Source organism: Ammospiza nelsoni, chromosome 7 (assembly GCF_027579445.1).
Source record: "Ammospiza nelsoni isolate bAmmNel1 chromosome 7, bAmmNel1.pri, whole genome shotgun sequence".
NCBI lineage: Eukaryota > Metazoa > Chordata > Aves > Passeriformes > Passerellidae > Ammospiza > Ammospiza nelsoni.
The window spans coordinates 38902543-38916034 of record NC_080639.1 but is presented as its reverse complement, the minus strand read 5'-3'; the positions used below and the strand labels follow the sequence as shown (position 1 = coordinate 38916034).

General features: G+C 49.2%; 1 protein-coding gene across 5 annotated transcripts in view; it reads right to left on the bottom strand.

Annotated features, from left to right (window-relative positions):
* FMNL2 (formin like 2) overlaps window positions 1-13492 on the bottom strand; it is a 115331-nt gene that overhangs the window by 32511 nt on the left and 69328 nt on the right. For all 5 annotated transcript variants that reach the window (XM_059476055.1, XM_059476058.1, XM_059476057.1 and 2 more), the window contains exons 3-6: window positions 10403-10483; window positions 7622-7698; window positions 5634-5717; window positions 3520-3672 (exon numbers count right to left, since the gene is read on the bottom strand). In XM_059476055.1, the coding sequence (XP_059332038.1) occupies window positions 3520-3672; window positions 5634-5717; window positions 7622-7698; window positions 10403-10483 (395 nt within the window). The remainder of the gene's footprint in view (window positions 1-3519; window positions 3673-5633; window positions 5718-7621; window positions 7699-10402; window positions 10484-13492) is intronic.

Here is a 13492-nt window from a genome sequence, read left to right as displayed (position 1 = left end):
CCCAGTGCCAGAGGGCAGGGATGGGTGGGACATTGGGAACTGGGAATTCCCAGAGCAGCTGTGGCTGCCCCTGGATCCCTGGCAGTGCCCAAGGCCAGGCTGGAGCACCCTGGGATGGTGGGAGGAAAGTTGGAATTAGATCCCAAACCCTCCTGGAATTCCAGGATGTGCCCACTCCAATGGTGCAGACTTTGAATGCCCCAATTTAATACAAATCACTGCTGATTTCTCCCATCATTTTCACCTTTTTAGAAGCTAAAAATTACCCTGTTCTCCCCTGGCTCCCAGGAGAGCAGCCCAGGGTGGGTCTCACAGAGATGAGAAGCTGGAGTTCATCAGGGCTGGGTGGGTTTTGGGTTCCATCCCTGCCATTTTGCTGGGGGTGGGTTGGAAACTGTGGGGTTTGTATCAACTGACAGCAAAAATTTCCATCAGAAAGGGAGGTTTTGGCTCATCCCAGCAGTTTGGGGTTTCTGTGATCTGCTGTAGCTGCTCACAAAGATGTTCTGGTTATTAGGAAGTATCTGACAAAAGGATGACTTCCCCAGGCCCCAGAGCAGTGGAAGTGTCAATGGCAAAGCCCAAATTCAGTGACTGCAGCTCCCAAAACCGTGGCAGATTTAAGCCCCATTATCAAAGCCCATTTCTGGATTTGCCTGGATCATTCTCTGCTCACAGACCCGACAGACTCCAGAGGAAGAACTGAAGTTTCTCACTTCAATCCCCATGAAAACTCCAACATTTTCCTCAGAAGAAAGGGAATTTCTAATGGGCTGGGACACTGCAAAGCCTGCATTAATATTTATCTGACAGCAGAGCCTGGCTCTCAGCAAAGCTCCTTCTCCCAAAAAAGCAGCACTGAAATCCCCCAAGGTTCTTCCCCCTTTTTCATCCTCCTGCCCTCATTTTGGTGTCGGTTTCCCAAATCCCTGTGCCTCCCCTGAAGGAACATCCCCTCTCAGTTGCCAGGGAAACAGGAGCAGGGAATTGGCAGCTTTAGCACTGCTGAGGAGCTGCAGTGGGGCTGGAATTAGGGGGGAAAGGTCCTGGAGCACGGACACAGCTCTGCCCACCCCGGCCAGCTCCTGAATTCTGCATTTTCCTGGGGAGATCTTCTCAGCCTCCTCCTTTCCCCTCCAAACCTTCCAGCCCAGCCTGGGGAGTGGGAGGTGTCCCTGCCCATCAACGGGACGAGTCCAAACCCTTCCAACCCAAACCAGGCTGGGATTCTGGGGTTCCTTCCTCCCACTGCACAGTTTCCACCATCTCAAGAAATCTCACACACCTTGCGTGTCCACACATCCCAAAATTCTCATTTATCACCCAGAGATGGGGCAGAACCTCTTGGTTTTGCCCAAAAAAACCACCCTGCACCCCCTCCTCAGTTGAGCACCTGCCTTATTCTGAGGAGAATGCTCTCCTTCAGTTCACCAATATTTACTTGTATTGTATATTTATAATATACAATATTATAATCATAAAAATTATACAATATTATAATCACAAAAATTACAATTTCAAAATTATAATAGCTCAAAAAAAACCTTCCCTTCTTAAAAATCTCTCACCTACCTTTTTCTTTCAGGTTTCTGTTAATGCACACAATCCCTAGCTATTGAAAAAATACCATTTTAAAAATAGATCTTTAAAAAACCCACATATTTTTAACAGATACACCTTTTTTAAAAATACCTCTTTAAAAGAATATAAAAAGATACAGATTTTAAATTTTAAAATTTATTTTTAAAATCTGCATTTTATTAAATTATTTAAATTATTTTATTAAATTATTTAAAATCTGTATTTTAAATAATTAAATATTAAAAATACAGATTTTAAAATTTATTTAAAATTTTAAAACACGGATTTAAGGAAAGAAACCCTCCAAAACCCATTCCAAAAATGCTGCCCCAGCACCAAGATGGCTCTGGAGGCAGGAGGAAAATTTGGGCTGGAAAACCCTGTCAGGTCCCATTTCCGTGGCAGTTTCGGGTATGAGCAAAGCCTCTATTTATAACCAAAAGGGGAAATCAGAGGGACAAGGGCTAAAAGCTCTAAGTTCAGCTATCAAACACAACTATTTCCACCACGATAAGGAGAAGCCAGCTCTTGCTCCCATGCCAGCTGTTCCCCTCTCTGCGCGGAAACGCCAACCAGGCTGGGAACTGTAATGTGCCAACCACACGTGCTGAGCCCGGGTCCCTTCCCCTGGCCCGTGTGGCCAGCACATTCCCCGTGGCATGGCAGCAGGGCTGCCTCCGTGGTGCCCGGAGGGGACAGAGCCCATGGCACTTACGGGACGATTTTCCGGGCGGCAGCGCCATCGGCGGAGCGCAAGGGGAAGCTGCTCCACAGGCAGTCGGCTGCCAGGCAGCTGTGGCAGCGTTTGAGCTCAAGGTGGTCGGGCAGAGAAACCAGTCTGAGGGGGGGTGAGAGGAGATGAGAGCACGGGGAACCGTGGGAGAGGTGGGAGAACGGGGGAAGAGCGGCCGAGTGGGAAAAGTGAATGGAGGAGATGTTGAAAGGGAGATTCAGACAGGTGAGGAATAAAGCGAGATGTGAGAAAGGGAAAAGGGTGGAAGGAGATGAAGAGAAACAATGTAAGAGACATGTAAGGTATTCCTGAGTTAGGCATTCCTAATCCCAAGCACTTCTCCCGAGGACACGGCACCTCCTGCCAGCTCGGGCTCCGCCACTTCTGGCAGAGCAATTCAGGAGCAAAAATCACCAAAAACACTGAAAAAATCCCTTCATCAACTAGCCAGGTGATCCTGCTGCACTCCACAGCTGGGTTTCTACCCCAGATCTCTCCTCCTCTGCACTCCCTGAAGGCTTGGAATTAAATCTTTCAAGTACAAGGTTTGGAGCCACTGAGCATCAACCCCAGGGCTGAGGTCAGTGCCTGGCACACCAAAACCATCCCTGCTGGAAGGGAAGGGCTGGAAGTGACTCCAGTTTTGGCCTCTGCAATGCTCATTGGATTATGGAGCAGAACTCCATAAAAACCTAAAAAATGTCCCAAAGGATCCAACCCTCTGAGCTGCATCCTGAGTATCAGTACTGGGAGCTGAGGACATCCAAGGAATGGGAGAGAGGTGACTGCCAGCCAACCCTGGGAGGTGATCCTGCCTTTTACCATAAATAAAACTAAAAAAAAAGGAATATTGAGAAAGAGAGAGTCAAGCATGGAATGGTGAGAGGGTGACAGCAGGTCTGGGGGAGGGAAGTGCCCTTTCCAAAGAATCCAGGGTCCCATTCATGGCAGCACAGAAGGAACGTGCTGCTGGGAGAGCGAGGACACGGGATGGGAGCCCCAGCCTGGCTGGGTCCTTGGGAATGCTCAGTGACATTTTGGAGAAGAGGAGTGGCACAAGGACACACATCCTCAGCCCATCCTGCCCCTGAGAGGCCCCTTCCACCTCAAACCACCATTCCTTCCCATGCCACCAGGCTCGGAGGGCAGGGAGGGATGCCCAGAGGGCAGAGCTGTCCCGCGGTGCCGTCCCCAGGGATCCGTACCGGAGTGTGGAGTGGCGGCCGGAGCGGGACACGCTGCTCCCCACGGGAGAGGGCAGCTGGCTGCCCCTGTGCAGGTCCTCGATGGAGCGGCTCCAGGGCTTGGACTTGTCCATGGAGCTCTCCACGCTGCTCTCCAGGCTCTCAAAGTCAAACCTGCGAGGATAAGGAAATTCCAAGGCTGGGTGAGGCGGGAGAGGCGCACGCGGAGTTCTTGTTCATGCTGGAATCACAGAATCACTGGGCAAAGCCAAAAGGGACAAAAGAAAAGGAAAAGCTCTCCAAGACCACCAAATCCAACTGATCCCTCAGCACTGGGAAGGTCCCTTCCCACCCAAGCCATTCCAGGGTTCTGTGATTCCAGCAGGTGGAATAATGATGGAATAGAAGAGTTGTGGTGCTGCAGGGACATGGAAAAGCCCAGGGAAACAGGGCTGGGCTGTTTCCCTGCTTCACAAGGGGAAGAAAATTCCACCACAGGTTCGTTCATTCAGGCTGGGAAAGCCCTCCAAGAGCATGGAATCCAACCATTCCCAGCCTTGCCAAGGCCACCAGTAGGCCTTGTCCCCAAGTGCCACATCCACAGGGCTTTGAGGCCCTCAGGGACACATCTTCAAACAAACAAACAAACAAGCAAACACACAAACAAACAAACAAACAAACTTCTTCAACAGAAAATAAACCCAACACTGGCTGCTTGCTGAGGAATATCCCTGCCTGGAAGGAAAAGCTGGGAGTTCTGGGAGCTGTCTCCAGTGAATCTCCATAAATCAGCTGTGCCAGTACCACTTTGGTTTCCTCTATCCCAGTTGGGCCCCAGAGACCTCCCAGCACATTCAAATATCACCACCATCATCCCAGATTCCCTGATTTCTGACTCCTTGCCCGTTTTTCTGCTACTCCAAGCAGGAACTGCTTGTTCCCCTTCCAGCTCCTGAGGTTATTACTCATGTTCCCCATGCGAGAGGGGAAAAACCCAGCGAGCTCCTTGCGTACATTTGTATAAATTTAGGAAGAAAGGCTTTGTACAAACATTTCTTTTTGCTGTGCACGGTTTTTTTCCAGTGGATAACATTTGAAACCATAGGATTTTCCCTCATAAATTCTCCTGCAGCCCCACCACAAATCTCTTTTCTGGGCAGTGATGGACGTAAATCTGATGGCAGCCTTGCTAAAAATAAATTATTGGCTCTCCCCAGCTCGAGTTTCTACTCCAAAATTATCTTTAACCTAAGGCTTCTCTTTCATTTTTGTAGGAAAAAAATCTGCTATGATATCCTGAGTGAATGTGGGAATTAATTGGAATTGCCCACAGCCAGCTTGGATGGGGTTTGCAGCACCCTGGGGCTGGGAAGGCTCCCTGGCCATGGCAGGGATGGGATTTAGGGTCCTTCCCAACCCAAACCAGCCTGGGCTGATTCCATCACCCTAAAACAAAGTCTCAGCTGAAGATCTCCACTGAAAGCTGATTTTCCCCACTGGTTTTTCAGAGCCCATCTCAAGATTTATGACCCAAACTACTAAACCTGATCCCAACGTCCCAGATGTCAGAAAGAAACTCAGTTTCCAGTCTTCCCAACTCCCAAACTGCCCCTGGAATTGCTGCTGAGCTGAGCTGCAGCACCTCTGCTGCCCAGCACCCCAGCCTGGCTGCAGGGTGGGAATCCCTCTGAACACAGCAGGAACACAAACCCTGGGCCCAAACTCCAACTGCAAACCTGTTTCCAAGGAACTCTGCATCTTTCCCCGCATTTTGGGATGGGTTCTCCACCCCTAAGATGCTCAAAGACCAAAGATAAAAAATATGAGCAGAGATTAATAATCCCAAGGTTTAAATTCAGGTCGTTTTGGGGGTTCTTTTGTCTGCAGGGAAGAAATAATTCCAGACTCATATCAAGATTTCCTCTGCTCTCAGGCCCACAGAATCATGGAATTATTGAGGCTGGAAAAGACCAGAACCACCAAACACTTCCATGCCACTTTTTGAACAATTCCAGGGATTGTGACCCCACCACTGCCCTGGGCAGCCTGTTCAATGCTCAACCCCTTTGGAATTAGGGAAAATTCCCTAAAATCCATGTATTTCCTGCAGAAAATGCTGGGAACGTCTCACTTACGTGACTGCATACTGGGCAAAGGACAGGTACTCCACCAGGACATCCAGGCCTTTGTTCTCCTCATTGAGGAACTCCCTGACCCACCTGTGACAGAAACACAAAAAATTAAAGCCTTCCTGGGGCTTTGGGATTCCCTGGAATTCCCAAAAAACCAGAGACAGAGCCACTGCAGCACTCTGAGCAAAAAAAAAAAAAGGGTTTTCAGAGTGATTTAGAGGAGTTTAAAGAGCCCTTTAGATGCCTTTCCAAATGCACTGAAATGAGGGGTTTTTCAAGCACTGTGAAGGTCAATTCCTCACACAGGGACTTGGCTCGGTTTTTATCTCATCCTGGTTTCCAGCAGGCTGTAAAAGCAGGAAAAGAATCTCTGATGGATGCCCTGGGTGTACATTTAACAGCAATTCTGCCTCTTTTTTGTAAAAGGTGTTCACCTGTCGCAGTGAATCCCGGCCCCTGGGCTTTACAAAATACTTCAGGGAAGTCTGTTATGTTCCAAAGCTTTGATAATGCCAAGAAAAACCTGAAAATCCATCAATTGAGGGGCAAAGTGAGGGGGAAAGGAACCTCAGCACAGCCCCAGCTCCTCTCCGAACCCCAGCTGGGGCAGCAAATTCCCTGGGAATGGCTGGGTGCCACTGGAATGAGGGAATCCAGGGAGGGAATTGGGAATTCCAGGCTCGTGCAGTGGGAATCCTTCACCTCTGACGGATTCTGCTCCTCAGGAGGGACATTTTTTATCATTTTCCTGCGAAAATAACCAGCCTGGTGTTTCATGAAATGTGTTTTGGAAGGAATCTCTCAGGCAGGGGCCCAGAGAAATGGGCACTGGTGCTGTGCCCTCTTTCCTTGCCCTGGGGCATCAGCCAGGCTCCTCCTGCCCACCCTAAATCCAGGGGGATCCATGGATGCCCTGAGCCTCTGGGAGGGAATCCCTGGTGCTGGAAAAGGGGGGAACCCCTGGCAGGGCCGTGGGAGGAGGTTTTGGGATGGAGCAGCTCCAAGGAAGGTTCCCATCCCCACACTGAGACTGCAATTCCATCCACAGATTAAAATATCCCAAATTCCCTCAAAATCCCAGCAGAGTCCCCAAAAATCCGTGGGACTGAGCTGGACACAGGGAGTGAGCATGGAGAAAACCACTGGAAAAGCTCCCTGGCCAATGCCCCAGTGCTGGACCAGCTTCTGCTCCCACAGGAAGGTGAAACTGGTGGGAATGAGGATGGGAAAGGGATGTCTGATAAAAACTAAACTCTGATAAAAAACAAAACCCCTGGCAATTCTACTGCAGCAATCTGGGATGGATTTGCTGCCTTGTGGATAAATCCTGGTGCTGTTATTCCCAGCCAGGCTCCGTGTAAAAGCTATGAGACAGCAAGGGGGATGATACATAAATTTATAATTAAATTTAAGATTTAATAATTAAATAAATTAATAATTTCTATAATTTTATTATATTATAATTTTTAAATTCTATTATTATTTATATCTATTTTCCAATTTTAATTTTTAAAATTTTAAATAAATTAAAATTTCTAAAAAATATTATTTATTTAAATTTATTTATTATTTATTTGAATTTAAAATGTATATATTATAAATTTATTACACACATATACAATTTTATATATATTTATTCTGGACACAGCTTCACTCCCTTTGCTCTGACCGAGCTGGAGCTGACTCCAACCTTTCCTTAGCCCTCAGAAAAATGTGGATGAATCCATCAGGAAAGGATTAAAGCTGAATTATCCTCTTGAGATGCCCAGCTCCCCTTAACTAAGCCCATCAGGCTTTAATTAGCAATCAAGTGGCATCACTTATTGACATGCAAAGGGGGTGTATTCTCAAAGACAGACACCTTTAGAATTCAAAAATGTATTATTAAATAATAAAAAATAAATTAATAAATAAAATCAATTTAAAATTAAAATTAATAAAAATAGAAATATTAAAAATTAAATTGAACCAGAGGCATCAAAAACTCTCACCCAATGTGGTTTGTCCTCAAGGAAATTTCCAGTTCTCGGAGCACCTGAGTTGACTCCTGGACTCGTCTCCTGAATTTCTGCAAGGGAATGAGCAGCAAAAATAACAATTAGGCTCTATTAAAAAACATCAACATCTCACCCAGCACACAGGGAATGAAGAAAACATGGGGGAAACTGAGAACTCCTCTAAATCCCCAGGAATGCAGCAACAACAGCCCAGCAGTCAACAAAACCACGTGTGGAGAGATGGAGAGATCCCTTCTGTTCCCAGGAACATCCTGGAGATTCCAGGATAAAGGAAATTCAAAGCCTGGAGATAAATAAACATTTCCTAATAAGCCAAGATTCGGTTTAACACCAAACTTTCTCCTGAAGGTTGCCGAGCCCCTCTGAAGGTGGCAGAGAGCCGGTGGGGGCACCTCGATCCCACCCGGCGCAGGACTGGCGGATGCTCTCCTCCCTGCCCATGGCAAGGGGCTGAAACAGCTGGAGAAATCCCTCTGGATCAGCTCTTTTGGCTCATTCTCCTCCCTGAGTAAGGCAAATCAGAGCTAAAGGGGTGAGGAGGGGTAAGGGCAGGCTCAGGTGGGATTTTGGGAAGGAATTCCTGGATGGGAGAGGCCAGGTGGAGCCATGCAGCAGAAACAGTGCCAGCACCTCAGTGGCAGCAGGAATCCTGGTGGGATGAGCTCTCCCACCCCTGCAGGAACTCCAGTGGGACGAGCTCTCCCATCCCTGCAGGAACCCTGGTGGGATGAGCTCTCATATTCCTGTGGAAATCTTCAGGAATCCTGGTGGGATGAGCTCTCCCATCCCTGTGGAAACCTTCAGCAGGAACTCTAGTGGGATGAGCTCTCCCATCCCTGCAGGAACCCCGGTGGCAGGAGCTCTCCCATCCTTGCAGAAACCTGAACTCCAGTGGGATGAGCTCTCCCATCCCTGTGGAAACCTTCAGCAGGAATCCTGGTGGGATGAGCTCTCCCATCCCTGCAGGAACCCCAGTGGGATGAGCTCTCCCATCCCTGTGGAAACCTTCAGCAGGAATCCTGGTGGGATGAGCTCTCCCATCCCTGCAGGAACCCCAGTGGGATGAGCTCTCCCATCCCTGTGGAAACCTTCAGCAGGAATCCTGGTGGGATGAGCTCTCCCATCCCTGCAGGAACCCCAGTGGGATGAGCTCTCCCACCCCTTCCCGTGCCAGAGGGGCTGAGCAAAGGCCATGGGTGATCTGCAGTGACCCAACCACAGGCAGGAAAGCAGGGCAGTTATTTTTAGCCCCTTTGGGTTTGTCCTTTGTCCCGGCAGCCCTGGGTAAGAAAGGCTCCAATGTGAGCCCACGGAGCGAAGCCAAACGCGGAACAATCCCCAAACCCTGCGGAGGAAAAGCACAAAGGCCCCGTTCACCGGGCTGGGAACGTCCGCACGGGGAATGGCAGGGTTTCCTGGGAAATGGCTCCCTGCTCCTGGCTGGGGGCTCCAACCAGGGCAGTGTTGGGACCCAGGACATCCCTCTGGTTGCCCTGGAGGGCTCCAGGCCTGGCAGGGGCTCAGAGACCGTGGCACGGAGCCACAGACACCTGTGCCTTGATTTTAGCCCATGGAAACAATCACCAGCTTTGTGTGAGGAGTTACAAGCCACAAGGGTTTGAGTGGAATGACAGTGAATTTGTCACAGGGTGAAAAAGTAGAATTTTGGGGATTTAGAATGGGGGTTCAAGAGGCAAGATGGAGGAATCTGAGCGTGTCCTGTCCTTCTTCTTCTTCTTCTTCTTCTTGTCCTCATTCTTCGGCTGTGATGGTGGCACTTTTGGATTGGTTTAGGGTAGAGACAGACTGTCTAACATAGGTGATAGGTATTGGAGAATTATTGTAAATAAAGTACACATAGTTCTTAGTATAAAAAGCCAACACCACCCCAGGGAAGTGTCACCATGGATGGAGATGATCACCACAGAAGGAACTGAGCACCAAGGATGAGAGCTGATCCTCATGGATGAGCTGTCACCATGGATGGGAATTGTCACCATGGATGGAGTTGATCTCCATAGAAGGAACTGATCACCAAGGGTGAGAGCTGATCCTCATGGATGGAGTCGAACCCCATGGATAGAGCTGTGACCATGGATGGGAACTGTCACCATGGATGGAGGTGATCTCCATGGATGGAACTGATCCTCATAGATAGAACTGATCCCCATGGATGGGAACTGTGACCATGGATGGAGCTGATCCCCATGGATGGAGCTGACCACCATAGATGGGAATTGTCCCCATGGATGGAGCTGACCACCATGGATGGGAATTGTGACCATGGATGGAGCTGATCCCCACGGATGGAACTGATCCCCATAGATGGGAATTGTCCCCATGGATGGAGCTGATCCCCATGGACGGAGCTGACCACCATTTACAGTGCACTCAGGGGAGCCTCTGCCAGGCAAACTCCCAGAGAAAAGGACTCAAACCTCAGACAGCCCTTTCCAGGGGGAGCAAAGGGCCATCAGACAGGGGTTTAGCCAAAGCCAGCCTAGAGCCCAGCTCACAGACAATGTGCCAGCTTATTTACTGAAGCCAACATTATTAAAACAAGCTGTGCTCCATGTCAGATGGTGTCCTTGGCTTCCCGACATCTGCTCTCCTTCCCAAGCTGGAAAACTGCACCAAATTCCCAATTTCTCTCTGCTTCTCCCTGCAACTTTCCATGGCATTTGCACAAAGGCAGGAAGGAACCTGGAGCCCAGGACCGTCCTGGCAGGAGGAAACAAACAGGATGCTCCTCACCTTCCTGGTCACTGCTGGGTCCAGATATCCCTTCAGCTTCTGGATGTAAGTGTGGGGAGGGTTCTTCACTTGGAACCTTTCCTGGAAAAGAGGCAGGAATAAACATCAGCCATTTTTCTGTATTTACCTTACCCAGAAAACACGTGCACCACATACATGTTAAACATTATATAAAAATATATAATACATTCTCTTCCTAAGTGGATAATCTATGCATGCAATTAAAACAGATTTAAATGGATCTTGATATTTATATCAACGGTATAAAAAGACACCTTAAACATTCAGTGGGAATTGTGAATTTTAGTTGCACATCCATCTGAAGTTCCAGGGTTTCTGCTCAGCAGGAGCATGGGGAGGAAGGACAAGGGTCAGGAGAGGAGATGCATGCACCAACACAAAATCCTTTTGGAAAAAACCTTCCACTGTCCCAGGCTGCTCCAGCCTGGCCTTGGGCACTGCCAGGGATCCAGGGGCAGCCCCAGCTGCTCTGGCAATCCCAGCCCAGGCAGGAATTCCCAGTTCCCAGTGTCCCACCCATCCCTGCCCTCTGGCACTGGGAGCCATTCCTCAGGGTCCCAGCTCCTCCTGCAGGGATCACTTCATCTCCAATCAATCCCCCCTCAGACAAAGATCACAGATTTTGGTGACAAACACCAAAGCCCTGTTTTCTGAGAGCTCCCTGATTTTCCCCTGCTTTCCCAGCTGGAAGTTTATCCCCCCAGAGCTGCTGTGAAACATGAGCTGTTTCCTGGGCAGAGTGTGCTGTGTCCAAACCCCCTCACAGCATTCCCAAACATTCTCATCCTACTTGTATCTTGGAAGAACTTTAGGCTATTCTAGCCCTTTCCCTGGAGGAAAGATCTCATCCCAATCTCCTGAAATTTCCTCTTTTATCTGAAACCTCCCTTTATTAGGTCAGGATGCAATTCTGACTGCATTATCCCGAGCTTATTCCAGAATGAACAGGACACTGCTGCCCAGTTACCAGAACTGTCTGAACACCACGAGTTCTTCCTGTTATTATCTTGCTGCTTGCTGGAAAAGAAGCAACCCATCATGGCCAGCAGGAAAAGAATGAAGGAAAATCTCTTCTGTGAGCTCCACCAGCCCTGGTGGGAGCTCTGTAAGTCACAGAGCACTCATGGCTTTCCTCTTATACAGCTGGATTCTTTTTCCATGCACCTCCACACGGCTCTGGAATTGGCATTTCCTATTTTATCTAAAAAACAGCTCAGAAAATGCAAAGTTCTTCCCTGAGGGTTCTTCTCTGGACAGAGTGACACCAGCAGGGTCTGCCTTGCTCCAGCACTACATCCATAATCATGGATTCTTCTTGGCTCTCTCTCAGGGATTCTTGGGGCCAGGCTCACCTCAGTGGCTCCCATGGGACACAGAGAATTTCTGGATCCCCAGAGTGGTTTGGGATGGAAGAACCCTCAAGGATCCCCCAATTCCAGTCCCTGCCATGTCCTCCTGGCAGCAGTGTCCCATCCCAACAATGCTCCACATTCCCATTTATTCCCTTTCTGCTGACAGAGCTGCGCTCAGCCCAATCCCCCAGAGCAGCTCTTCTCCTCTCATGGATTAATCCCTCCTCCCAAATAATCCACCCTCATCTGCTGAAGTGACAGGAGCTTTTCCCAGCCACCAGCTTTAATTGCCTGGAATCCTCAAAATGAAATGTTTAAAGAGACCCAGGGAGCACATTAAACAGTCTGGGATGCAGCTACCGGATGGTTTTGTTTGTTTTCTTCAAACCTGGCTGTAATTATGTATTTATGTAATAATCTCTGCAGCAGCTCCGTGTAAAAAGATGCTGCTCATTCTTGTGGAGTGGAATTATTTGGGTAAAAGGACTTTCCAGGCATTATCCATGAACAGCAAACTCCAGCAAGGCTCCCACCTGAGGAGTGACCAAAAATTACTCATGGTAAACATCTCCTAGGCCTGGAAACATTTTCACAGCCCCCTCAAGCGTTTCTTTTTTGCTGGTTTGGAAAGCTAGGAGGGATTAGCCTTTAAAATTGCCCTTTCCTGGCTGGGAGTGCTGTCTGGGTTGATCCAGCTCGGAGTGTTTCGTATTAGAGGCTGATTAGGAAGCTGCAAGGGCCAGGCTGTGCAGAGAGGCCTCCAAGTCACCCTGGATGTCTGGTCACAGCCACCTCTTCCCACAAATCTGACTGGGAGCTCCCAGGGGCTGGGAATGGAGTGGCTGCAGGCTGATCTTACTGGAATCCACCAGGATCCTCTCGTGATCCCCCTTGGGAGCATCCCCACGCCCACACTTCCCAAGGCACTGCTGTGCCTCAGAAACCATAATTAAAGAGTTAAAAATCCCTGCTTCTTTTCCTGTCAGCTCCTCCCCTCCACTTCTGGCAATTCCCACCCACTCCTTGGCCAGCTCTGCTTCCAAGCCCAGGATTTAACACATCTGAGTGATGAGGTCGGGCATTTTTTACCACACATACACAAAAAAAAGCCCAAAATCCGGATTGGAGCGGCCAAACCTTGCTCAGCAAATGCCGTGGGGTGACATCACGGCTGGGACGGGGTGGCTTCCCTGCACTGAGCCATTCAGACACAACAAAGTTCCTAAATCCGGGTGAAACCCTCTTTATCTGCCCTACGTGACTGCTGTGAGCTGCAGCATTATCTGCAGGCTGGGAGGACAGGGGCATGGAGCAGCACACTGCCTTTGTCAGCCACCTACAAAGCAAAACAGCTTAATTCCCAAGGATAAAGGTCCCTCCTGGCTTGGAAAATCCCTCAGGAGGGGTGTTGGAAGGCAGGATGGAACAGCACAGGGAATGCAAGGACAGAGAGCAGTGAGATGAGCTGGGCCCAGCACCTTCCTTTGGGGAATAAATGGGGAGAATTCACTGGGATTAAATCCTGAGAGGGATTTGGGACAAGGGAGGGAGGGACAGGACACAGGGAATCCCAGAGGGCAGGCATGGATGGGACACTGGGAACTGGGAATTCCTGGCAGGGCTGGCATTCCCAGAGCAGCTGGGGCTGCCCCTGGATCCCTGCAATGTCCAAGGCCAGGCTGGAATAACCTGGGATAGGGTAAGGGCTGGCACTGGA